Source organism: Gossypium hirsutum, chromosome D09, assembly GCF_007990345.1.
Source record: "Gossypium hirsutum isolate 1008001.06 chromosome D09, Gossypium_hirsutum_v2.1, whole genome shotgun sequence".
NCBI classification, from domain to species: Eukaryota; Viridiplantae; Streptophyta; class Magnoliopsida; order Malvales; family Malvaceae; genus Gossypium; species Gossypium hirsutum.
Genome location: NC_053445.1, coordinates 14,178,604 through 14,206,209, shown reverse-complemented (window position 1 = coordinate 14,206,209; position 27,606 = coordinate 14,178,604). Strand labels below are relative to the sequence as shown.

At 32.3% G+C, this 27,606-nt stretch overlaps 2 protein-coding genes across 3 annotated transcripts; one reads left to right on the top strand and one right to left on the bottom strand.

Moving 5' to 3' along the window:
- Window positions 1-4,458: 4,458 nt before the first annotated feature.
- On the top strand, window positions 4,459-7,144 carry LOC121221190 (membrane-anchored ubiquitin-fold protein 4). 2 transcript variants are annotated; one of them, XM_041101826.1, is made up of 3 exons: window positions 4,459-5,306; window positions 6,461-6,631; window positions 6,843-7,144. In XM_041101826.1, the coding sequence occupies exons 1-3, from the start codon at window positions 5,177-5,179 to the stop codon at window positions 6,896-6,898; spliced, it is 357 nt and encodes a 118-aa protein (XP_040957760.1). In that variant the 5' UTR covers window positions 4,459-5,176; the 3' UTR covers window positions 6,899-7,144. The 2 variants fall into 2 exon arrangements, with proteins under 2 accessions (XP_040957760.1, XP_040957759.1); XM_041101825.1 differs by having other exon boundaries at window positions 6,840-7,144.
- Window positions 7,145-7,403: 259 nt separating this feature from the next.
- On the bottom strand, window positions 7,404-10,314 carry LOC121221189 (GRAS family protein RAM1). The gene is made up of 2 exons (XM_041101824.1): window positions 9,189-10,314; window positions 7,404-8,636 (listed from the first exon to the last, which is right to left on the bottom strand). The coding sequence occupies exons 1-2, from the start codon at window positions 10,023-10,025 to the stop codon at window positions 7,512-7,514; spliced, it is 1,962 nt and encodes a 653-aa protein (XP_040957758.1). The 5' UTR covers window positions 10,026-10,314; the 3' UTR covers window positions 7,404-7,511.
- Window positions 10,315-27,606: the final 17,292 nt, after the last annotated feature.

The following is a 27,606-nucleotide window of genomic DNA, read 5'->3' as shown; positions in this document are numbered from 1 at the left end:
CGTCATACCACCATCGACCAACTCACAAAATTCTGATTTCTCTTCATTTCTTCCCATCTTCTCATAAACAATTTATTCTTCATCTCAAATCTAATTTTTTTAAGGGATAATTTTCCAACCAAATTTTCTGACTTCTTATTTTATTCATCATAGTGTCAAATCCTCCTCTCTAGTTGATTTTTTGGGAAAAGTTATCGAGCCTCTTTCCTCTGTTATTATGTAAGTATGGAAGAACCTAAGCTCATTTATTCTCTCTCGTGCTATTATTTTCATTTGGTTGATACTAACAATCCATTTTACCATGCTTTCGTGAAGTGCTATTCAAAACCCGAATTCGTGTCCCACTTGTAGAAAGGTGCGTTTAGACGAACATTTGCATAAGTAGTTCGCTGAATCATTTGATTAAAGGATATTTATTTATTAACTAGTACTAGCTCGTGTGTATGGTTGAAACTGTAGAGACTCGAGAATCGAACTTTCTCATTTGAAGTTGGAATCGGGATTTATACAATCGGATTGCAAGGTGGGGATTTATTTTAATAATAACGGTTGATATTAGTTTTGATAAAAAATAATAAAATGAGTAATATAATATTATCATTTATATGATTCACTGAATAATGATATATTGAGTGAATACTATAGTATTCATAAAGGATTGGTAAAATCTGATAAAAGAATATACCAAGTAAGTATTCCCGAAACTTCAGATCTATGATGATGATTGTGATTTGGTGATTTTCTATAAAATATGTGTTAGCTCATAAGGACCAACTCAAGATCGCCAATAGGAAAGTTGAATAGGCCTTTGAGATGTTGTGGTGGAAGCAATGAAAATTGTGCAACAAAGAACACAAGGATTTATAGTGGTTTGACCCCAATTTTCTACTCCACTACCTTAGCATACCACAACTAAGGATTTTCCCAAATTGACTAATTTGACTAATTTGACAACCTTTGAGGACAAGATTTAACCTTACAATCTCCCTTAAGATTTATACCCAAAATCTTAATATACAACTCCCTTAATATTTCTACCAAAACCTTAAGAATTTACCCTCTCTCAAAAAGAAACAAATAAGGAAACAAAGAAACAATACTTACAAGATCAGGATGTTTGCCAATTAATCTCAAATACAAAGAAGAACACTTGAGCTAAATGAATACAATGAAAGCTCACAACTGTTTATAAGAAAATGTATGAAAGAATTAAGCTCTAGGTTGTTTTAATTTATCTTTAAGCTTTGCACATTACTCTTATTGTTGCTAAACCTTTGGAATATGGTATTTATACCCTCTAATTGATTTTCAACAGTTGTGGTTGTTGTAAAAGTGAATATAACTACTGGGGATGAAATGTTAGGTCATTAACTTCAATTGCAGCAACAAGTATCAATACCTACTAAAAGGGTATCGATATTTTTTGTAATTAATGTTGATTTCAGTGACCGTTGGAGTAAGAATATTGATACCTGAGGGATTTATCAGTACTTTTATAAAAGGTATCAATACTTAGATAAGGTTACAAATTCTAGAATGTAAATTTGGTATCGATTAACAAAGGGGTATTGATATCTTGTAGAATATCGATACTTAGACAAAAAAGTATCGATACTTTTTGTCTTGGAGCAATTCTAACTTGTTTGAAAATGATTAAAACATATTTGAAAATGTTTGACTCAATTAAAACCTTTTCAACTTGATTTTATGAAATTGCTCAACTTTACTTTTATTCAAAAACATTTTAATTTGTTATATCAAACATAGTATCCAATAAGGCTTAGTTTAACAATATGTTATTATGTGATTCTTATTACTCATGACATGTGATACATGGTGATTTGAATGTGTATGTGCAAATGATGTGAATATTAAATTATCAATGTTCTAATTCGCATATAAATATGTTACTATTCTGATATTCTGATTTGCATGTTAAGCATACCATATTTTTTATATTCTGATTCGCATGTAAAGCATGCCTACTGAAAATATGTTCTATATGCCATATCACATGCATGGAATTAGGAAAATATGTATGGAGGGAGTTTCTATTAGTAAATATGCACTATCTGGTGGCTTGTCCATAATTTTCTGTATTTAGCAGTAAATTTGCATTATCTGGTGGCTTGACCACAATATTCTATTTCTGGCAGTGTGATTACACTATCTGGTGGCTTGTCCACAATATTGGTGTGTTATTAGATGGACGAGTTCTAGGGAACTCATTATGGTGTGTAGCGAAGATAGGTAGAATTTGTTTTTTGAAAGTTTGCATTGTTTTTTGAAAAGCGTTGCATTGACATCATCATTATGCATTCCAGTATATTTGATTTTGTGACTGAATATTTAGTATGTTATCTTCTACTTAAACTATTGTTGCTATGTGTTAAATCCTGTTATCTTGATTTGTGACCCACACTGGGCTTTTTAAGCTCACCCCTTTGAATTCTGATTTTTCAAATAATAATCGATGTTAGGATGAGCTCGACTATGGATGTGCTCTCATTCACTTTTTAGAAAACTATATATTTTGGTATTTATTATTTGGGATGTGTTTAATTATTTTGGACTTTGGTTTTGGATATAGACTTTGGATTATTTTTGTTTAGGATGATTTTGCATGACATACGTTTGAAACTAATACTTAAAGGGTTTTCAATAAATAGCAACAAAATGATGGATTTTCACAAAAAGGCCAAACCACTCAAAGATAGTGATTTTGTTAAACTCGATACTCTGTTTTCAAAACTCAAAATGGCATGCTCAAGAAACTGAAGGTTTAAATATATATATTTAATCTATGTTTTACAAAATGATGAACAAATTTTTGTTAGAGAGATTTTCTACTGTGTCATTCTTTTCAAATACGATGTTTTATAATCAAAATCATGATACTCGAACTTTTCTAACAATAGATGATTTTTGACAAACTACTCTTAAAGAAGGGATATAAAGATTGATATTTTGATTCTTTTTCTTCAAGCGAAATAAAAGGACGTTTTAAATACAATGATTTTTAAGAAAATATGAAAAAAAAATTTCTTCACCAATGACTTGACCAATGTGATCCTCAAGATTCGACTATAATGTCTGAACCGGGTTTAGGGGGTTACAATAATAATCCAAGAAACATACCCATAGTAGGTCAGTCAAATATGTTGTTCTCTAACACATACTCATGTATTGATTTTGACATTCTTATGTCAATGATAACAGTTTGTCATCAATCAACTACACATTAGTCTCAATGCATTATTGTTGTCCAAACCTTCAATAATACTTGACAAAATACCTTTTAACAATAATCATATTTCTTAGGAATTTATTACAATTCAGTTTATTTATATACACAGAAAAAAATTGAAATTATAATGACAATACCTTATATTAATAAATAAGGTAAAATAAGTATGTAATTACAATTATCTCATGATTGGTATTTGAGAATACTATAACATCTTTGTCCTTGATCTTAAAATGCACTATGAAATGGATGTTGGGCCATGGATATTGAGGGTTAAGTAGAAAGAATTTGGTTGTTTCAAATTGTTCTTGAGAGAAAAGAGACTAGATTGTTTGATATGATGTATATAGACTCTTGTTAAATATATTAAAAAATTGAGTGACTAAAAGCAAAACAAGTGAAATAAAAGCGTGGTTAGTGGCAAAATCATTGTGAGTGAACTTATTTTTATCGAGTGTGCACCATTCTAGACTTGTTGTAGCACTTGGGGGTTCCCCGACATTCTCCCCTACTCAATCTAATGGTGCGCTTGTTGCTAGGGGAATTCCGCACTTGATCCCTCGATCGACACCTTCTATCTGAGTGACTCCTCAGGCCTTCAGGCCAAGTCTTCTATGCTCAATTTTTCTTGACCGTTACTGCACTTGGAGAAACCATCACTCTCAGTTCTTTTGCCTCCATGATGTTGGCGCTCTCTGCACTCTTTCCATTGCACTTTTATATATGAGGGGTTGGACTTCTTTTCGAATCTACTTGCTTTCACATTCTCTCATGCTGCCCAATTGATCTTTGCCGTATGACACGATACCCATCCTTAACACTTGCGGCTTCACATCGTGCTCATCCTTGGAAGCTCTAATGACGACAAACCTCCGCACTCAAGGCTCTGGATTGCTTCCACTACATTTGACTTTAAACTCTTCCAGTCTTCACGATCACTAATAACTTAGCGTTCGTAAGGTTTTCTGTGACCCATCTCTCTCACGATTGCTTCGAGACTCCCTTTCTCTCGTTTGCTGGTCTAGTTATAATAAAAAGGCAACTCAATTATTATGTTAGTAGGCGGCAGAGTCAAATTTAGTTTTATTAATTAAAAGAAAAAGGCAACGGCGTGTTTAGCAATTACTTCACCGCTCTTTTTTGACTTAGGGACACGCGTTTATGTTCGAAGCTTAAATTATGGTCAAAGGGACCTTCCTAGTCCTTGTCTTTACCATGTTTTTTCAGCTTTATTCTTTTCCATTCACCAACCAAAATACGCCACGCCCTCTCTAATATCCATCCCTCCTAACTCACTATTTACGATACCTCCATGTCTCTCCCTTCTGCATTTGCAAATGGAAACATAAAAATAAACAACTCAAAGATTAAAAAAAAGAAAGAAAGCGTGAAGATCGGGTCTAATCTGGGTTCTCTTGAAAGTTTAACCAATTCTTTGAATCTTTTGTAGTCTCCCTCGTGTATATATAAATCACCCTCAAGAGAAGAGAAAAGAGCTCCGCAATTCATTTCATCTTTTTTCCTTTTTGTAACAACTTTTTTTTTCTAAAGGTATATATATTTAAAGTCTTGTTGTAGTTTTAGTTGTCGGTTTAGGGTTTTTTTCTTTCTAAAATTTCAATCTCTTTTTATCGTTTCATGTGTGTAATTACAACGAAAAATACCCCAAGGGTTAGGGTGGAGTGAGGTGTGATTTTGGAATCTGTTACTTTTTCTTTCATTTTCTAGGGAAACCCAAACAGTGTGCTGTTTTACTTCAATTTTTCTTGCTTTTTTCTAGGCACTTTAAACAGGGTTTTATCTGTTTGGTTTTAGGTGTAGGAAGTGAGAATAAAAATAAATTGTATGTAGTGGTGAATTTGAGAGGGTTTTTTTTTTTGGAAAAGAAGGCAAGGGTTTTGATTTTGGTGGATAATTTTGGAAATTGAAATGCCGGAGGAGGAGGTGGTAGAGATTAAGTTTCGGTTGTACGATGGATCAGATATGGGTCCATTTCGATACTCGCCTGCTTCAACCATTGCTATGCTCAAGGAAAGAATTGTTGCTGAATGGCCTAAAGGTTTGTTCTTCCATTTTCTCTTTCAAAAGTTATGTGTCTGTTTACCCCAAAGCGTAATTTCTATTTCATATGACTCAAGGGTGTTTTGTTTTTAATGTTGGGTCCTTGGGATGCGTTCATTGGTTTCTTTGTTCCCCTTACATTTGTGTTTTTTAGTTAGGGTTTCCTTGATTGATGCTTCAAGATAATGTGGTGGCGTTTCGAAGTTATTTTCAACATATGGCATTTATTATAGTTTGCTTGTTTAAAAGGGTTCTTATATGGAATTTATTATAGTTTGCAATTTTCAGAAATAGTGGGTTGTCCTCTCTGTTAAACTCAATCCAACACTTGTTTGCAGCAAATACAAACTTCTCTGTTAAATAGGCATAGATTGATGGCAAGCTTTAACTTATAATTGGTAATTAGTTTATACAAATCTCATAGCTTACTAGTCTTGAAATAGATTGCCACCAATATGGTTTTCTCATAGGAAAGATCTCTAGATGTTAACAGCTGCACCTGTTTATGGATGCTATAAGTCAACTTTTGTTAGATATGGAACATGTACTGTTAATTATCGGATGGATGTCTAATGTATATTCATTTTCATGTGTGGATGAAAACTCTTTCGGATAAGGTTTGGCATAAAATATCTGTTCTATCCTTCTTGTACGAAGGATTCCTTGTTTATTCATCCTGGTTTTCAGCATTCAAATTGCTTGGGTTGCTATTACTTAATTGTTGCTATTTCATTTGACAACCTGCTCGCATTGCTGACTATTTATGTTTTGTTTGTCTCCTTATTTGATCTTATCGTTCTTTGTAGTTGTGTTAGATGATATATCTATGCTATCAAGTAGTCATACTCTTGGCAATACTTTGCATGTCTTTATATTTGCCACCGCCGTCAAAGACATTTGCCGAAAATCCTATTTGGTCAATAATTTAGGATGAATCCGACTATGGATTACTGGAAAGAATTTGTGGAAAAGGGGTTGGACTATTTCCTTTAAAGTTTTGTTGTACTCTCTTTAATTTTTTGACTTCATTAGTGTCGAAAAGTATAAATTAGTTAGCATTATCAGTATACCTATTATCGAGATGTCTAAACTTTGAGATGTTGTGTTTGTGCTTTATAATGTTGGATCTAATATTGTTTTCTAATATCTTAGATAAAAAAATTGCGCCTAAGGGAGCAAATGACATCAAACTGATAAATGCTGGGAAAATTTTGGAGAACAACAAGATTGTTGGCCAGTGTAGAGTACATTTTGGTGATCTTCCTGAAGCAGTCATCACCATGCATGTTGTCGTGCAGCCGTCTGTAACAAAAGTTAAAACAGGTATTACGATTTGTCCGCATGCAAGTGATTTTATTTGAGACTCGAAAGAGGTTTGAATTGGAATGGATGGTTTTTATCTTGTATATGCATGTTATATATGCTTGAGTTGGAATGGATGGTTTTTATCTTGTATATGCATGTTATATATGCTTTCTTTCCTGCATCTGCTAAATGTTATTGTTAAAATGTGATTATTTTCTGTATATAGCAGAAAAGAAGGTGGATGAGCCTCCCAGGAATAACTTATGTTCATGTTCCATAATGTAAAATTGTTTGGTCTCGATTCAGAGAGATGGTCTCCCCAGTTCCTTGGGTCTGCTGTGCTATGGACCGTGGTTTGCTGGAAAAAAAAAAGATAATTAGTAAAACTGTGTCATTCCTCATTGTTTGTCAGGGCATTTTTCAGAAAGGATGATATTAAAATGGGTGTTTCATGTATTTGGTAGCTACCCTTAATTTTTATTTTGTTTTGTCTTCATTATTTGTTTAATGGAAAGCTAATGGATTCATTGACATGCACAGAGCCGTGATCTTAATACTGTCTTGTTATGTCAAAAATGGTGTGTATGTATGATTAAAGTCAACAAGATTGAACAGGGAAACAGTTATGGGGAAGGGAAAATGGAGCCTAGAATTTGATTAACTTAATGAGAAATTAACAAGTTTAATTATCATATAAATCAATAATTTTAATCCATGTTGAACCTAGAAGCTGATCAGAGCGTCGTCTTGCAAATGGTTCCTCACCATTTTCACCAAATCTGATGAACTCTAAGAAAAGATTGTAATTTACCAATAAAAACAAATTTTAAAAAGCCTGGCAAGATGAAACAGGAACATTCATCGGATGTAAACACCACAAAGGGATGATGAAGATGATTCAACATCGCCATGCAGAAGCAGCAAGAATGGCTCTATCTTGCCACCCCAAAAGCAAGCAACCTTTATCTTCAGTCAATCGATAACCATCACAAGAATATAAACCCAGCAGGATCTTTGATTGAGTGACTGCATTGGCACTTAAGGGCACCCCTTTGAACCCTTTTCCTTCCATTAATTTCCTCCATTTATCCAGCCTCTCGTGCCTTTCAATCCTCTCACTGCCTTCACATGCCACTATGTTTCTTATCTCTGGTGCAAATATGTACTGCTCTACTTTGGCTCTTTGAGCGGAATCCGGAGGAAAAGTGGCATCCAATGAGTCAAATATGGCTGAATAATAGTGCAATGCCTCGAGGAAACGGCCTAAGAAGTAAGGTCCATTATGGCTTGCTTCTTGTTCAACAAGGGTCACGATGTTAGGCGCTTGGTTACGGATCATTGCCAATAGGTTCCCAAGGAAGTTCCCAGGGACTCGGTGGAGCGTGTTGACGGCATTAACGGCTAGAGCCTCACCAACTCTCCTGTTGAACATGTGGGGCTTTATATCTTCAAGTTTCTCCCCAATTGGGTGGAACTCAAATGGAATGTGGAGGGAGTGAGCTAGCTCAGTCAAACTTCTCCCTGTCTCTTTAATGGCTTCCATGGAAGGTCCAACCCCTGTTATCCTCAAAAATGGAGCTCCACTGGGTCGGGCAGCTAGAGCTTGCATGAAAGCTGGCCATTGATAGCCTTGGAGGATATCTAAGTCAATCACATGAACACGTTCTTCAGTTTCGAAGGCCTCAAAGATGGCTTGATTAGCAGTGAAATGTGCAAATTTTATGTAGGGACATGCTTGGTAAACAATTTGGTAAATCTTGAGGACTTCCAAGGAGTTTGATGGGAAGGGAGAGTATGGTTTTGGAGAAGAGGAGGTGCTAGGACTGGTGGTCATGGTGGCGGCAAGCCTTGCACTTAGGGCTTCAGTGAAGCATGAGGCAACCCTTTGCATGGAGTCCCCAAGGGGAGTTACCACTCGATTTAGGTGATGTATATATTTTCTTGCTGACAGGTAATCCTCTTTGGCCACTGCTTCAGCACATGCTAGGAGGAGGTGGACCAATTGAAGTCCACTATCTTGCTCCTGTCACCCAAATTTAGATTAGACTTAACAGTTTTAACTAAACTAAAGAGATTCGTTTTTAACTTTATATATATATATATGTGAAAATATCCATACATCATCATCTCTTTTAACTTTCCTTTTTCAAGTGCAGAAAGTATCTTCTTGAATAATCATGGTCTAATTATAGTTTTAGTCCCTCTACTATGTTGAAATTTGGATTTAGTCCCTTATTTATTTTGACATAATTTGATCCCTCTATTAGGTTAAAATTGATAATAGCCTTAGTTGCTATCCTTAAAGTGTTGAAGCATGTAGTCAGGGTCCATGTGAAAATTCAATTTACCGTGTTCAATCAATAATAAATTAACATGTCAGCTAAATGTTCAAAGTTGTTATCACTTTAACTCAAGGAACTAGTAACACTATAAAAGTAGATGGGCTAGATTATTCCAAATTAATGTTGGTGGATTAAATCTCACATTTCAGCATAGTAGAGGGACTAAAACCAAATTAGACCGAATAATCAATGATTGGAAAAATGGAAGAAAAATAGCAAGAGATCTCAAGTACCTGCTCAGGGCCAATAGGAATAGGAACCATTAAGGTATGGCCAAGGTTCTGGTGCTGCTGTTGTTCAGCTGCAGCTGCTGATATTTGCTTTTCTTGTTGCTTCTCTTGTTGCAATTGTTGGGATAATGGTGCTCTTGAGACACAGTTTAACTGATAGTGTTGCTCCTGGTCCAACTGAGACGATGTCGTTTCACTTGCAGAACCGCAAAACGTTGAAGAGTTTGGCATTGAAATGCAATCCAACATTGATGGACCTGTAGTTGGCATCTCAAACATGTTATTGGAAGTTCCAATACCTGAAATCTTTGTTGTTTGGTACTGATCTTCATAACCATCATCCAAGAATTCTTCTATAGCAGGCAGTGAAAGACTCTCAACCTGCATGAACTGATCGTTAGGTGAGTTAAACACTCTATGAAGTGGGCTCTGCCCTTTCCCCTTGTTGCCGCTGCTGCTGCTATAGGATCCGAGCTGAGGCGAAAACGGAGGTGGAGAACACCCTAAGATACTCTGCCCTTGCATTGACATAACATTGTTGAAGTTATAGCTTGATACTTGTGGAGATGGTAAGTTCCTCACTGGAGATGAGACCATGAAATCAGCATCAAAATGATCAGAGAAGAAAGTTTCCCAAATAGAACTGTCTGGGGATTGAACCTCAACATCACCATCCAACTCAAATTTCACTGCTGGGAAGTTGAGGCTTGGTGGGGTTAAGCTGTTTTGCTCCATATCACAAGATGGAGGAGCAATTTTCTTAGGCTCAACAAGTGACTCACATGAGTTTTCACTCTTGATGGAGCCCATGCTACCACAAAGAGAATTAATCATGCTCATTTTTCACTTGGATCACCAATACAAAAAGTACCCAAAAAAAACAAAGGGTGTATGTGTGTATGTTTCTTTTAAGAATCAAGCTCTTTTTTGTTTACAAAATTGCTCTCTCAATACATGGTTTAACTAAAACTATAGCTTTGTTAGAGTGATGTTAATGTTATGAGAGAGCTTAGAAACACAGCTTCCTATCTTCTTATTTCATAAAGGGAATTTGTCTCATTGGAGTAAGGACAGATTGCTAAGCTGAATTAATGTGATTGGAGGTTTTTTTTATTAGTAATCTACCCTACCGAGCTTAATTTTTTGTCATTTGGGATTACTTAAATACCACAAGACAACTCTGAGTTGGCATTTATGGGACCCATTTTTTCGTGGGCCGGCCCATCTCATTGAACCTATTAAAGAAAAATTAGACCCTTTGTTGATGCATATAAATGGAATTGGTAACAACCGTTGAATCATGACAACGTTTATTTTTTCTTTCCTTTGAAAAAGACTTGAAACAATGCACAATCTTGTGAAAGGGACTGCAACATTTGCATAGCGACAAAGGGATGCATAGAATTCTTTTTAATTTTTACACTAACGTTGATGCACCACTATTATTGCTCCTCTATCAGAGCATTATTATGAGCAAAAAATGTTACTTTAACACTATCGAGGGTTGCCTTAGCTGTTTTCATCTATTGTAATAGTATTGATTTTTTTTTATGTCAAACAGAAAGTTACAATCTCATATTCATCCAAAGTAAATAAGAAAAAAAGTAAAGATGATAATATGACATTAATCATATCGTTTTATATAGATTTTTATGTATCTATCATTCAGTATATTTATATTTTGTAAAATGATTAGATATTTGATAATAGTCTATTTGAATTAGAATTCGGATAATAAGTGATATTAATTTTATCAATTATTTTATATTAAACGTTATAAGGGTAATTAAATAGTTTATGAAACGAAAAGGATTTAGCATAAAACAAAAGTATTTAGTGACATTGTAGGTAACATGGTAAAATTCTTCTTCATTTTTGTATTTATAAGGTTTTTTGTTTTTAAAATAAGTAAAATAAATTCTATACATTCAAAAAACCAGTGAATAATTATTTTTGTAACAATTGTAAAAAAAGAAAAACAATAAATTTACGAGGTGGACGTAATGAAATGATGACATGATTTTTTTAATCTACATTGTTGCATTTAATCTGGTTTGATTTCACCAAATGCAATGATTCACATTCAACTACAATGGATCTAATAAACATACTACATCATTTAAAAATGTCATTTCCACTTATCATTTCTTTTCAATTGTTACAAAAAAAAATTGAATCTTTTTGCACTTTCTTCATTAAAAAAATATAAATTTAGTGTAATATGTGTTGCATGTAATTTTATGTTTATTTTTTTAATTTTTTTAAATAATATATTCGTTTATAATTTTTAAAAATATATATTTACCTAAGAATTGATTTAATTTATAATCAAAATTTATTAATTTTAAAAAATAATTAATAAAATAAAATAATATTTTAAAATTTCACTTACAAAAAATCATTATTGTAATATTTGATTATCTTTAACATAATATTTCACAACACAATAATAAATAACATTCACAATTATGTAAATATTATGAAAACAAAATAATAGTAAAACTATCTAATATTAAATAATAATAATTAAACATCTCAAATAATAATAAAAATCATACATTTTTTTTTGTGATGGAAACTAAACTTATAAAATTATGCTAAAATATGATTTTTTTTCGTAATCCTTTAGATATTATTTTGAATGAAAATGTCTTACTAATATATATCTTTATAGTGCTAATTATTAGTTTTAACCATATATAACTATAACAATAATTAAGTGATAATTAATCTAAAATCATAAGTGTAATTTAATATGGAGTCTAATTAAGTGATAATATCTATTACATTGATAATAAAAACATTACTAATAAAATAATTATAATTATTGTATTGTATTGTATATTTAAAAATATGGGAAACATAGATAACAAAATATACTAATTCTTAATTGGTTGGTTTTTTTATACTAATTTCTCATATAGATATGAGTAATATTATTTCTTGAGTTAAGATTTATGTTAAATCGAACAATTTGATTATTTACAATTAGTATTTATAAAAATAATAATACTTAATTTAATTATAAATATATTTATTTTCTTTTGAGTTTTTACATATGACATATAAATTGAGAATAAAGAAATAAATTTATAAATTATAGATTAGATTATCAATATTAAATATATAATGTTAATATCATACATTTATTTTTACTAATTATAAAATTTAATTTTAAAATTATTAATTATTATCATATTTAAAATAAAATCATATTTCCATAGAAAAATTGTATCTATTTAATTTAAAAAACGTGGATTTTTATTATTTTAATTTACCGGATTATATTGAATGCTTTTTTAAATTTATAATTTTATTAATTAATAACATATTATATTATTATTTTTAAGTATAATTTTTAAAAGATAAAACCAAATTAATTAAATTTATATTAATAATATATTTTATTAATTAATATTTAATTAATATTATTTTTATTATTATCACGTAGTAATGCTAATAAATTATTATTTCAATCTAAATTTAGTAATATAATTAACACTAAAATATATTCTAATCAATTCAAAAAAAATTCAAACTTGTGATTTTATATATATTAGTTCTCATGTCATGTTAAATAATATATTTTTATAATTTTAAAAAAATATATTTACTAATTAAATGACAATTCTTTAATATATAATAAAAGTTTAGTAATTTTAAAAAAATAATTGAGAGAATAAAATAACATTTTAAAAGTAATGAAAATAAAAAACGTGAGAAACAATCAATGATAAAATATTAAGTAATTAGATAAAATAACTTCTCATTCTTATATAAGTCAAAATTTCACTTAAAAAGAACCATTACTGTAATACTTTATTGTTTCTGACATAATATTTCACAACACAATGGTAAATAACATTCTCAATTATGTAAATATTATTAAAATAAAATAATAGTAAAACTATTGAATACCAAATAATAATAACAAAACATCTCAAATAATAACGATAATTATACATTTTTTGTGATGGAAACCAAACCTATTAAGTAATGCTAGAATATGATTTTTCCAATAATTCTTTACATATTATTTTGAATGAAAATGTCCTGCTAATGCAAATATTTAAAGTGCTAAATATTAGTTTTAATTGGTATATGACTGTGACTATAATTAAGTGATAATTAATCTAAAATAATAGTAATTTAATATGAATCCAAAATCTAATTAAGTGACAATAACTATTACATCAACGATGAAAACATTATTAATAAAATAATTATAACTATACTATATTATATTATATATTTAAAAATGAAAAATGTAGATAATAAAAAAATACTAATTCTTAATTGATTGGTTTTTATCTTAACTTTTTAAATTGATATGAGTCGTACTATTTGTAGAGTAAGGATTTGTCTTGAATCTAACCAATTTGATTAGATGCAATTAATATTTATAAAAAAATTAATATTTAATTGAATTATAAATTTTCGTTTGAGTTTTTACAGTATAAATTAACAAAAAATAAATTCATACATTATATATTAAATTACTAATATATTGATATTATTTTTATATATATTATTAATCTCACACATTTAAATTTTATTAATTATAAAAAATTAAATTTAATATTATTAATTATTATCATATTTAAAATAAAATCATATTTACATATAAGAATTATATTTATTTAATTGAAAATTTTTTATTTTTATTATCTTTAAATTATCCAATTATATTCAATAATTTTATAAATTTACAAATTAATAACATATTACATTATTTTTTAAGTAGAACATTTAAAAGATAAAACCAAATTAACTAATTTTATATTACTATAATGTAATATTTAATTAATATTATTTATATTATTATCATGTAATAATATTAATAAATTATTATTCTAATATTAATTTAATAATGTAATTAACAATATATTTTTTTCAATCCGTTTAAATAATATAAGTACGTGGTAAATACACTTACCTAGGTTATATATAAAAAAGAGAAACCTTTTATTACAATCTATAATTCACGGAAAAAGTTATGCTGAGTTTGATGGAGAAAATGACAAGAAAGGAGACATAGGCAAGGTCGTCGGGTATGGCGTCGTAGGCGCCGCCTACTCCTTGGATTTGCCAAAGGAATGAAGCGTTTGTCCCAAACCCTTTTCCATCTTAGGCGGCATCTCTCTCTCTCTCTCTCTCTCTCTCTCTCTCTCTCTCTCTCTCTCTCTCATATCATTTTCATATCAAACAAATACTATATTATATACCACTCTTTGCATGTCAACTTTTTACAGGATCTAAACCCACGTATTTAATTGTAATTATCCTAAATCTTGCCTCTGACATGGAAACATTTTTGCATTTAGGAAGATAAATTAATATTGGGTATGTCTGTCCAATCAGAATCATCTAAAACTTTTTTTTTTCTTTTGTCATCTGGGAATGATACTTGTGTACCTTTTCATTTATTTCTTTACCTTAAATCTTTAAAACCATCGTTTAATCATTGTCTAAATAGTATATTAACAATGTCCTAGATCGATATGTTGGAGATCTCTATAGTACAAGAATTCATATTTAAAAAAGAAGAGGGGTTCTTAAGCAATTAAAAGATACTGTTTATCATTTAGCTACCATGCAAGTATATGCCTAAAACAAGCATTAATTTAACCCTATGGGAGGCTAAAAAAAACTAAGTTAAACTTAGCTTCGATCCCTATGATGGCCAAATGATAAAGATTTTTTCATTTTGTCAATGAGCATTGATTATTATTGTTTGATGACCTATTCTTTAATTCATTAATGGAATGAAATGTTAATTTTGTTGATATTACAGCAATGGGAAAAAGAATAGGGAGAGATGAAGGTGTAAATTAGCCTTGTCTGCAAAGAAATGACAAATAAAACTTTGTTTTATCGCTCGTTTTGACATGCTCAAACAAAGCCATTGGATTATGTAGCAAACAAAGTTCCACATGAATCAGTGGAAGCTAAAGCCAAAAGGGCAAAGTTTATCTCCATGGACTATCTGTGAGCTGAAACATATGGCCTGGTCAAAAGCACTGCTTTGAAACTATTGGGCGTATTACTCTGACCAGAAACACCATTGCACTTGGTTTCCAGATTCAATAAATTGCAAAAAGTATCCTCCTTTCTTAGACAGTCGTGTCTATGAGTATTTAACTTTCACCATTTCATCCTTCAGTGTTCTTGAGTGAATAGTTTCATGCAACAAAACAAATGAAATTCAGATAAAAGGGATTAAAATATCTTAAGTTACATTTTCAATCAAGTTGCATTTATCTCGATTATGTGTCTAATAGAGGTTGAGCGATAAAGCTTAATAGTGCTTCCATGATTCAAGTCAATAACATTAGCTTTAATACGAACTAATATAATTCAATATATGATCTAGTCAAAACTATTTCATCACACTTTCCCAGGGATTATATACCAAATGCATATACTATCTCATTTGACATTCAATATAAACATCTCTTATTCAAATACATTTCATAACATACCATTCAATCATTTTGTTATATGCCACTTACTCATTTTGTTATCTCAATTTTTACTCGAATCTATTGATTCGTTTTGTCTCCATATTGGCCCTTAGGACTTTTATAAACTGATTCACATGATCTTTCATATGTTGTTATTTTCCACGTTCCATATATATACAAAGTATAACAAATTCATTCGCATTTTATTTCAATTATCATATAACTAGTTCATGTTTTATAAACCATATTAACCCGACACATGTAACACCTCATCTCCCAACATTGGGCTAAGGTGTTACATAGAAAGCATACGTGCATTCAGTTGAACTCTTATTTTTCTTTTAATGTATTTTAAATAAGATGGGGCGTTAATCCAAAATATTTGGATGATAAAACCAACAAAACAGGTATAGGCCATATGATATGAACACTTTTAATAACGAACTTTAGGCGGAAGCCTCAAAATAAAATTAACAGATTGTCATAAATATAAGGTAAGTTGGTTGCTTTCACAAAATCTCAAAGATAATATTGGCAATAAACATCGTGTAAGATTATATTGGCAATAAACATCTTGTAAATTAGTCTGGCGTATATGGTGAAAAGATAACCTCATAAAATCTTAACCAATTTCCTCAAGGGTATCACGCTTTTAAAATATTGATTTATAAAGAAGTAATGTATTACAGAACTTAATTACAAAACAACAATACACACCATCCCCAAAAATATATATGTATGTTACAAAACAAACATAAGCGAAACTTATAGCAGAGGTCACTCTTTCTGGCTGAGTCCTTTAAACAAGCCCTAAGCCAAAGCACCACCTAGAAAAGGGAAAGAAATGGAGTAAGCTCGAAAGAACTTAGTGAGCTCCATAATTAGACATGCTCAACCCTTTCTAGTCAAAACACAGATATAGGGATAATATAACATAAATGTATACATACACACAATTTACTAAGTTTTCACTTTCACACAGATTAGTGGCAGATACATATGGGTGTATACCCTCACACAGATCAGTCACGGATGCCTATCCTTGACGGATAGGATCCCTAGGCGAACTCTAATACTGAGCAAATACCTTTCTTCTCTACTTTCGCAGGGAAGACTTGTCTTATCAGAACAGATACTTTCTGATATGAACTGCCTCGGTGTTGAGTCGAGTCGTATTTGTGTTGCTCGATCATCTACGATGAAGTAAGGAACAAATGAATAGCTAGTAAATAAAATTGGTGAAATAGGCTCAATATTGTTTCAAAACAATAAGGGTTCAGAAAATGGCTAAATGAATGTGTTCGGTTATGGAAAAATGAAAGAAAGAAAATTGGCTCAAGAAACAAGTAAGAACCAACACTAGTAAGTGTCGATCCAACACTTATACGTTTAATGAGACGGATAAAAAATTCTAACAAAAACCTCGACCCACTATCTAGAAAGATAGGAACCTCGATATAGGGTTCGAATGCCACACTTTATTAAAGTGATAAGTTCGGGATAAAAAAAAGAACGGATTGATGCCACTAGCTTTGTAGATAAGCCAAAAAGTCTTCGTACAAAATTGGAGAAAGTAATTCTCACCAAATGAACAGAGTTTCATTCAAATTAATCAAAGTTGTCCTTTACAAAGTCTGAATACACCTAATTATAGTGCTAAAATAAGGTAGCCAAATAGTCTCAAGCATTCACTTATTGTACTAATTAAAAGCTGATTTAAAATTCAAGACTCTTGGCATTCTTGAAACAAATAACTTCTCCATTGAATTCTCTTCAATTCAGTTGAATGACTGTTCATGAAAGCTTGAAATTGACTCTTGAGTTGTCCCATGGGTAGCCGAATGGACATCATCTCCTTAAAGAAGTTTTGAATGCTGAATTTATTCTTTTTTTAAAAGAACAAAACAACAGGAAGCTAAAAGGGTTGCTGTCGAATTTAAGGAGTATAAAATACTCTTTAAAACATCCTTTAATGGAGCATTAACCCCCTTTGTAACAACAACTTCATTTGTGTTCAGTTAGCACTTGAAAGGTCACCTCATTTAAATTTGTAACAGCTTTGAAAAGTAACCGTTGTGAGCTGAAAATAATTCCTGCAATAAAAACATTAAAATGAACTTATTAAGCATATTAAACACATATCAACAATAATTATTCAACTTAAATAGATGAACTCAACTCAAGCATTTATTATTCCAGCAACTATTTAAGAAGCAACATTTAATAAACTTAACTCTTACTTCAATAAATAATTCTGGATGCTAGATTAATTAAAAACAACACTTAAGTAAATAACAGTTCAATAATGAATCACTTATTAATTAAACAAAGATGAGTTGATTAAATGATCAGCAACTCAATTATTTAACTAAAGATGAGTTTATTAAAATTTCAGTTCAACTTGTAATAAATTGCAAGTATCGCCTATTGGGTTACTCTTTTCATGAAAAATGGAATCATCTTCTTGTTCTCTCCAAACTCGATCCACATAGCTTGCCAAAGCTTCTTTAAAGTTCTTAGCTCGTGACCTAGTTATAGGCCCTTGTGGTAGCTCAATAGAAACATCCTGGGCTGAGATCGTATCATTCCCCCCTCTTGAAAACGACTTGTCCTCAAGTCGAAATCTGTATCAAAAGGAGACAAATCAGCAACATTAAAACTGACACTAATATTATATTAACCCGGTAAGTCAAGTCGATATGAATTTTCATTGATCCGTTCAAGAACTTGAAATGGACCATCTCCTCGTGGTAATAGCTTAGACCGTTGTTTGGCTGGAAATCGTTCTTTCCTCATATGAACCCAACCCAATCACCTGGTTCAAAAATAACTTGTTTTCTTCCTTTGTTTGCTCTTTGAACATAGCTTTCGGTGCGAGCTTCAATATTAGCTCGCACTTTTTGATGGAGCTCCTTGACATATTCGGTCTTTTTCTTGGCATCTACATGTACAAATTGATCATTAGGCAATGTCAACAAATCAAGGGGAGTTAATGGATTAAAGCCATAAACTACTTCAAAAGGAGAAAACTTAGTAGCAGAATGAACGGAACGATTGTAAGCAAATTCGATGTGAGGTAATTATTCTTCCCACGACTTTAGATTTTTACGGATGATGGCACGCAACAAAGTAGTCAATACTCGGTTTACCACCTTCGTTTGTCCATCCGTTTGTGGATGACAGGTAGTCGAAAATAACAGCTTTGTTCCAAGCTTTCCCCACAATGATCTCAAAAAATGGCTCAAAAACTTTACATCACGATCGGATACAATCATTCTTGGAATTCCATGTAAACGAACAACTTCCCTAAAGAAGAGATTAGCTACATGAACATCATCACCAGTCTCAGCACATGCAATAAAATGAGACATTTTTGAAAATCTGTCAACTACCACATATATGGAGTCTTTTCCTGTTTTTGTTCGTGGTAACCCAAGGACAAAGTCCATGGATACATCCGTCCAAGGGAATTCGGGTATGGGTAGCGGCATATACAAACCATGTAGTTGAATTTTGGACTTGGCTTGTTTACAAGTCACACAACGCGCATAGACTCGTGCAACATCTGTTCACATTCTCGGCTAATAGAAATGTCATTGTCAAGTAGATAGTGTCTTAGTTATACCAAAGTGGCCCATGAGACCTCCACTATGCGCCTCTTGCGTAAGCAATTCTCGAATCGAACCTTGTGGTATGCACTACTTGCCTTCCTTAAAAAGGAATCCCTGGAATCTATAAAACTTCTCAAAAGATCCATTCTCACAAGCAGCAAAAATATTACCAAAGTCAACATCAAAAACATACAATTCTTTCAAATAAGAAAACCCAAGTAGCTTAGAATCAAGATAAGATAATAAGGTGTACCTCCTTTATAGGGCATCAGCCACTATATTTTCTTTACCTTTCTTATACTTGATGACATATGAAAAAGATTCGAGAAATTCAATCCACTTTGCATGGCGTTTGTTTAACTTATGTTGACCCTTGATGTACTTTAAAGCCTCGTGGTCGGAGTGAATCACGAACTCCTTTGGCCATAAATAATGCTGCCACGTCTCAAGAGATTGAATTAAGACATACATTTCCTTATCATACATGGGATAATTAAGAATAATGCCATTTATCTTCTCACTGAAATAAGCCACCGGTTTTCCATCTTGTGTTAGCAAAGCCCCAATTCCTACACCTGAAGCATCACATTCGATTTCAAAGGTTTTAGAAAAATTAAGAAGTGCTAATAAAGGTGCTTGAACAAGACTTTGTTTAATTTCATTGAATGAATTTTCTTGCTCATCTGACCAAAAAAAATGCTAAATTTTTCTTAATAACGCTTGTCAATGGTGTAGCAATTGTACTAAAATTAGGTACGAAACATCGATAAAACTAGCCAGCCCATGAAAACTTCGAATTTGGCTAATGCTAGTCGGACGCGGCCATTCTTGAATTGCTCGACCTTTCTCTTAATCAACTTCCAATCCTTCGAAACTCACGAAAAAACCTAAAAACACAATTTTGTTAGTGCAAAATGAACACATTTTAAAATTGGCATAGAGTACCTCTTGTCGCAACGTTTCTAAAATCATCTACAAATGTTGAACGTGTTCTTCCAATGACTTGCTGTATATCAAGATATCATCAAAATATACTACGCAAAAATTTCCAATATAAGCACGCAACACATGATTCATTAATCGCATAAAAGTACTAGGTGCATTTGTAAGACCAAATGGCATTACCAACCATTCATATAAACCGTGTTTAGTCTTGACGGTAGTCTTCCATTCATCACCTTCTCGCATTCGAATTTGATGGTACCCACTCCTAAGATCAATCTTCGTAAATATTTTGGCACCACTTAATTCGTCAAGCATATCATCAAGTCGAGGAATAGGATGTCTATATTTGATGGTGATCTTGTTGATGGCATGACAATCAATACACATTCGCCACGAACTATCCTTTTTGGGAACAAGTAGAATCGACACCGTACAAGGACTAAGACTCTCTCAGATGTAACCTTTATCCATAAGTTTAGCAACTTGTTTTTGCAACTCCTTAGTTTCTTCCGGATTAGTTCGATAAGCAGGCCGATTAGGAAGTGCGGCTCTAGGCACTAGGTCAATTTGGTGCTCGATGCCTCGAATGGGAGGCAATCCTCTAGGCACTTCATCTGGGAAAACATCCTCGAATTCCTGTAAAAGAGACAACATAGAAGAAGGTAGATCTTTGGGTAATTCGTTAGTGTTCAGCAAAATTTTTTTGTACATGAGTACAAATATAGGTTGCCTCAAGGTTAATGCTCTCCGAACATCACTCGCTTTTGCAAACACACTTACTTTCTCAATGTTTTTTTCTTCTCCATTTTTTTCTTCTATTGCTGCCTTTTCACTTTCTTTTAAATTTTTACCTCGAGCTCTCTCATTTTTCTTCTCTTTTCCACTCGCACTCTTTTTATCTTTTTCTTGCATTTGTCCAACAGAAGTTTTGAGTTTGAGTTGGTCCTCGTATACTTGCTTTGGGGATAACGGTGTAAGTGTCACTTTCTTGCCACAATACTTGAAGGTATACCTATTGGTATAGCCATCATGAACCACTCTCCGATCGAATTGCCATGGTCGTCCTAACAGCAAATGACCTACATGCATAGGCACCACGTCGCATAGAACTTCGTCGGAATATTTTCCAATTTTGAAAGTAACAAGAACTTGTTTCACGACTTTAAGCTCACCTCCATCATTGAGCCATTGAAGCTTGTACGGGCTCGGATTTTTGGTGGTTGGCAATCCTAACTTCTCCACCATGAAAGTACTTGCCACATTCGTGCAACTTCCACCGTCTATAATAATACTACATATTTTACCTTGGATTTGGCATCTCGAATGGAAAATATTCTCTCGTTTTTTCTCGTTCTCCACTCTTTGAAGACTTAGACTTCATTTGATTACAAGCAACTTTCCTTCAACAGGGTGTTCCAAATTCTCTTCTTCGTCAGAATTCAATTCGGCCTCATCTTCCTCTTCATCCTCCATTTCAATTTCACCATCAGCACGCAATATCATGGTGTTTTAGTTTGGACACTGACTCGCGATATGTCCTCTCCCCAAACATTTAAAGCATTTGATATCTCTTGAATGGTTGGACGAGCTCTCAATGGCTTTTCCTTTGCTTGATTCAGCCAAAAGCTTGTTTGTTTTAGGCAACACTGTGGACTCCTTTGTTCGTTTTGATGGAAAACTTTTGCTAACACCTTGTCCCCATCTTGAAGAATTTGTAGTGGAATAACCTCGAGTAGCATCTTTTCGCTTCATTTGTTTTTCCACTTTGATGGCCATGTGTACCATGTCCGTCACCTCAATATAATGGTGAAGTTCGACTACGTTAGCAATATCACGATTGAGTCCCGCTAGAAAGTGAGCCATCATTGCCTCACGATCTTCTTGTACATCCGCACGAATCATCGCCACTTCTATTTTCTTGTAATAATCTTCTAGGCTTTTAGTTCCTTGAGAAAGATTTTGAAGTTTTTGATGAAGTTCTCGATGATAATACGAAGGAATGAACCACCGTCACATTGCTGCTTTCATTTCAGTCCAGGTGGTAATAGGCTTTTCTCCGTTACGCCTTCGACTAGTGGTGAATTGATCCCACCAGATCATCGTGTAATCAGAAAACTCGATTGCGGCTAGTTTAACCTTCTTATTCTCGGAATATTTATGGCAATCAAATGCCAATTCAATCTTTTTCTCCCACTCTAGATATGCCTCAGGGTCAGATTTGCCTTGAAAAGGAGGTATTAACAACTTTATATTCTTGAGATCATCATCTTAGATCTCTTTGGCCTTGATTTTGTTGTTCTCTTCGTTGAACACTCACATTGGACCCTTCGTCACTTTCAGCCTCACTAAGTTCAAGCGGATCATCTTCATTAAATTGTTGTTGGCCATGATTTCTAGGGGGACTTTGAGGTGTCCTTCTCCGACGTGCTCTCTCTTCAACCATGTCCAACCTTTCTTGTATAGGCTCAAGCTTCCGGTCAAAGAGTCGCTCCACCTCGCGTGACATGGCTTGAAGATTAAGGTCTAGAACATTTCGAACAGGTTGTCGTTCTTGTCGCTCCTCCATATTTTGATCAGAAATTTTCTAACATAAAACAAATTAAACAAATCAGAACTAAAGAAAGACAATAATTAAAACCTCACAACAAACCTTATATTCACTCGGAAAGAAAAAAAATGATAAAACTCACGCTCGTGTTTGCACTCGTATGTTGGCTTTTACCTCCTTTCTATTGTGCTCACGCTCTCGTGCCTTTTTCCACTTCTTCTTTTCTCTTGACTTTGTAATCAGACTTGCCAAGGCTTAATCATAGGCTTAGGGGCCGGTCACAAACTTGGGAAACAAAGGGAAGAATGAATAGGAATAGGGTAGGTTGAGAGTGGCGTTGAGGTAGAAGAGTTGGGGGTAGGAAATCAATTTTTTGTGAATCGGGAAATTTCCAACACTTTTTTTTGAAATTTCAGTTTTTTTCAAAACTTCAAAAACAATGAGAAACTTGCAATACAACTTGAATTTTTTTTTTTGCACTTCATGAACCTATTATGGCTTGTCTTCGTAAGTCCGTACTTTATGTTTTAATAGCTCTGATACCAAATGATACGAACTGCCTCGGTGTTGAGTCGAGTCGTATTTGTGTTGCCCGATCGTCTACGATGAAGTAAGGAACAAATGAATAGCTAGTAAATAAAATTGGTGAAATAGGCTCAATATTATTTTAAAACAACAAGGGTTCAGAAAATGGCTAAATGGATGTGTTCGGTTATGGAAAATGAAAGAAAGAAAATTGGCTCAAGAAACAAGTAAGAACCAACACTAGTAATTGTCGACCCAACACTTATACGTTTAATGAGATGGATAGAAAATTCTAACAAAAACCTCGACCCACTATTTAGAAAGATAGGAACCTCGGTATAGGGTTCGAACGCCACACTTTATTAAAGTGATAAGTTTGGGATAAAACAAAGAATGAGTTGACGCCACTAGCTTTGTAGATAAGCCAACAAGTCTTCGTACAAAATTGGAGAAAAGTAATTCTCACTAAATGAACAGAATTTCATTCAAATTGATCAAAGTTTTCCTTTACAAAGTCTAAATACACCTATTTATAGTGCTAAAATAAGGTAGCCAAATAGTCTCAAGCATTCACTTATTGTACCAATTAAAAGCTGATTTAAAATTCAAGACTCTTGGCATTCTTGAAACAAATAACTTCTCCATTGAAGTCTCTTCAATTCAGCTGAATGAATGTTCATGAAAGCTTGAAATTGACTCTTGAGTTGTCCCATGGGTAGCCGAATGGACATCATCTCCTTAAAGAAGTTTTGAATGCTGAATTTTTTTTTAAAAGAACAAAACAGCAGAAAGCTAAAAGGGTTGCTGCCGAATTTAAAGAGTATAAAATACTCTTTAAAACATCCTTTAATGGAGAATTAACCCCCTTTGTAACAACAACTTCATTTGTGTTCAGTTAGCACTTGAAAGGTCACCTTATTTAAATTTGTAACAGCTTTGAAAAGTAACCGTTGTGAGCTGAAAATAACTCCTGCAATAAAAACATTAAATGAACTTATTAAGCATATTAAACACATATCAACAATAATTATTCAACTTAAATAGATGAACTCAACTCAAGCATTTATTATTCCAGCAATTATTTAAGAACATCACTTAAGTAAATAACAGTTCAATAATGAATCACTTATTAATTAAACAAAGATGAGTTGATTAAATGATCAGCAACTCAATTATTTAACTAAAGATGAGTTTATTAAAATTCCAGTTCAACTTGCAATAAATTGCAAGTATCGCCTTTTAGGTTACTCTTTTCTTGAAGAATGAAATCAACTTCTTGTTCTCTCCAAAATCGATCCACATAGCTTGCCAAAGCTTCTTTAAAGTTCTTAGCTCGTAACCTAGTTATGGGCCCTTGTGGCACCTCAATAGAAACATCCCGGGCTGAGATCGTATCACTTTCCCTTCAAAACACGATCTCTACCACACTTACCCTTCACATCTTAGACATATTGATTTGGTACTTACATGCCTACCGAACTTAATTTCACCAGGGTGGATTCTATATGCTAAACACAACAACTTAGCGGATACGTTACGTACTCAAAACAGTCATTGGATGTAGATTTATCACTTAACATACAAAATTATCGAGCGCTCCTAATTAGCGTTTCTTTCTCAATTACAAATATACATAACATGCAAAAAATCTCGAATTCACATTTTCTTACCTTTTTATCCACCTTCCTTGTGCTAACCTCGGATCCCATATTCATATATCAGACCATTTATTTAAAATCAATCAACAAATCATAAAATCAATCAAATATTAATTTAAATACCATTTATTTATAACCATTTATCATTCATGACATTCATATAAAATGAGCTTTAAACTGAGTACACTGGACCTAAAAATCAAATTTGGAAACAATTAAGGACTAATATGAAACAAAACAGAAAAATATAGAAAAACTAAAAATAGGGGTCACATGGCTGTGTGATAGAGCCCAGGCTGTATGGCTTAAGGACATGGCTGTGTGGCCAAATCGTGTACAATTCGAAAATAGGGTCACACGATCGTGTTGCCAGGCCATGTAACAACCTATATGTGTAATACCTCAAAAATTACTTCAGTAAGAAAGTAGGTATCCTTGATAGTAAAATAAGTAAATAAAGTGACAAAATGAGAAATTTTGAGTTATGGCAACATTGGGAATTATATTATGACATATTAATTCAAGAAAGGATGAAATCGCAAAAGTGAAAAAAGTTTTGTTGCCTAAGAGTAAATACTTAAAATTTGAGGGATTAAAGTGTAAATACGAAAAATTTGAAGGACCAATAGTGTAAATATTTTAAGGGTGGAATAATCTAGAAACTAAGGAAAATGGATGAATTAGGACCAAATTGAAAATGTGAAGAATTTTAAGGGACTAAATCATAATTTTACCAAATTAAGTGATGACTCAAAGATGAAATTTTTAAATATTATAAAAGGCAAAATGGTCAATTAGAAGAGAGAGAAATCTAGAAGATAATGATGATGTTGGAGATATTTTATATTAATTAAATAAATAAATTAGTTTATTAATATTTTAATTTAATTTTTAAATGATATTTTATTATTTTATTAGTATTTTATTTAGTATATATAAGAAAAGGAAGATGAACGATCATCCATTTCCACCATATTTCCATGCAACTAACGTGAGAAGAGAGGAGAAGAAAGAAAGTTTTTCTTTCTTTACAATTTGGTCCCTCCATCAAAAAATTACCATTTTCCCCTAGAAATCAAAAGAATTTCCATAGCTTCCAAGAGAGAAAATAAAGTTAAAGATTGAAATCAATAGCACAAGGTAAGAACATCAAGATTTCAATATATTTTTAAGTTTGATATTATTGAAAAAGCATGGAAATAATGTTATAGTAGAGTTTTCTTATATAAATTCTTATGTTCTTGATATATTAGTGAAGAGAAATAAGTGAAAGTGATGGGAAATATTATAGAGAAAGGGAATAAGGGAGTTATACACCTAGTAATCAACATTTTGCACTAAAACAGTTTTGGACAGCAGCAGTAGGTTAAATTTGAAAAATTACCATAAATTTTGAAAATAGAATTAGAGTATGAATAAAATATGGAAATAAATCTTATTGAGTTTATTTTATCATAGAAGAAACAGTGTCAGTAATAGAATTGTAAGTCATGAGATATAATAATTTTGTGAGACAAAGGCAGAATGAATTTAGGTTCCCCTGTTCTGACTTGGAAAAATCATTAAAAATTGTAAAAAAATAATTATGGGTTATAATTTATATGTTTAAAATAATTAATGAGTATCTTTTGAATAGAAATAAATGAGAACATCATCTGAATTCTGTACAAAGAGATAATTAATTTTTAGTGAAGAGGGGTCAGAACTGTCAAATAGTGAAATAGGGAAAACTTTAAAGAATAGACTGTACTTATTGGCTAAACCAAAAATTCTAAAAATTTCATGGTAAGAATATATGTGAGTCTAGTTTCAGAGAAAATTTGCATATCTCAATGTTGAGTTCTATAGCTTAAGATATAATTAATTTAGTTACTATGACTCAAGTGAACTTGTTATGAGTAAACAAGTTAATAGTGGTATTATGTATATATCAAGGATGTGGAATGAAGTGGAGGAGGAGAAAAAATATATGTGAATATTCAGCTAATATGAGTTTATTTTAAAATAGCTAATTTACACATTTTAGGTTTAGGGACTAAATTGAATAAAAGTAAAATTTTAAGGGTAATTTTGTAAAAATGTCAAAAGTGACCAAATTGCATGAAATGAATTGTTTTATTATTTAAATTAATAAATTGAATGAAATATTAATTTATATCAAGATTGGGTGGAAATTTGAGGAAAATAGAAAATTACCAAAATGTCCCTAAATTTTGGTATTTCTGCAATTTAGCCTGGTAAGTTCGTGTAACTTGAATTATATTCTTAGATGATTGAAATATATATATTGGATTGAGAAATTGATTTGAATTGTGAACATGAGAAATTATGAATTGAATGAAATGGAAATGAAGCTTTGAATTACATGAGTAAATATCGGGTCTCGTAAGCCCTATTTGTTATTAATATAATATTTCGAGGATATGTTGTAAAGAATTATAAAAGCACGTTAAAAATTTGAAAGTTTTAATTTTGATGAAATTTTGTAACTTGGTTTAATACGTATGCAAATGTATGTCTTCTAGTAATGCCTCGTACCCTATTCCGGCGTCGAATACGGGTAAGGGGTGTTACAATGTGACATCGCCAAATTCAGTCATAACGTTTAGACCAGGTTTGGGTGTTATACTATGACCGTGTGGGAAAACCCTGCCCCAAAATTAAATAGGC

Excerpts from the sequence above, each read along its gene's own strand:
- LOC121221190 (XM_041101825.1), top strand. The coding sequence starts at position 5,177 with ATGCCGGAGGAGGAGGTGGTAGAGATTAAGTTTCGGTTGTACGATGGA. Across the intron at positions 5,307-6,460 it reads TGTTGCTGAATGGCCTAAAG|ATAAAAAAATTGCGCCTAAG; the intron begins GTTTGTTCTTCC and ends CTAATATCTTAG. Across the intron at positions 6,632-6,839 it reads TGTAACAAAAGTTAAAACAG|CAGAAAAGAAGGTGGATGAG; the intron begins GTATTACGATTT and ends TTCTGTATATAG.
- LOC121221189 (XM_041101824.1), bottom strand. The coding sequence starts at position 10,025 with ATGAGCATGATTAATTCTCTTTGTGGTAGCATGGGCTCCATCAAGAGT. Across the intron at positions 8,637-9,188 it reads TTCCTATTGGCCCTGAGCAG|GAGCAAGATAGTGGACTTCA; the intron begins GTACTTGAGATC and ends TTTGGGTGACAG.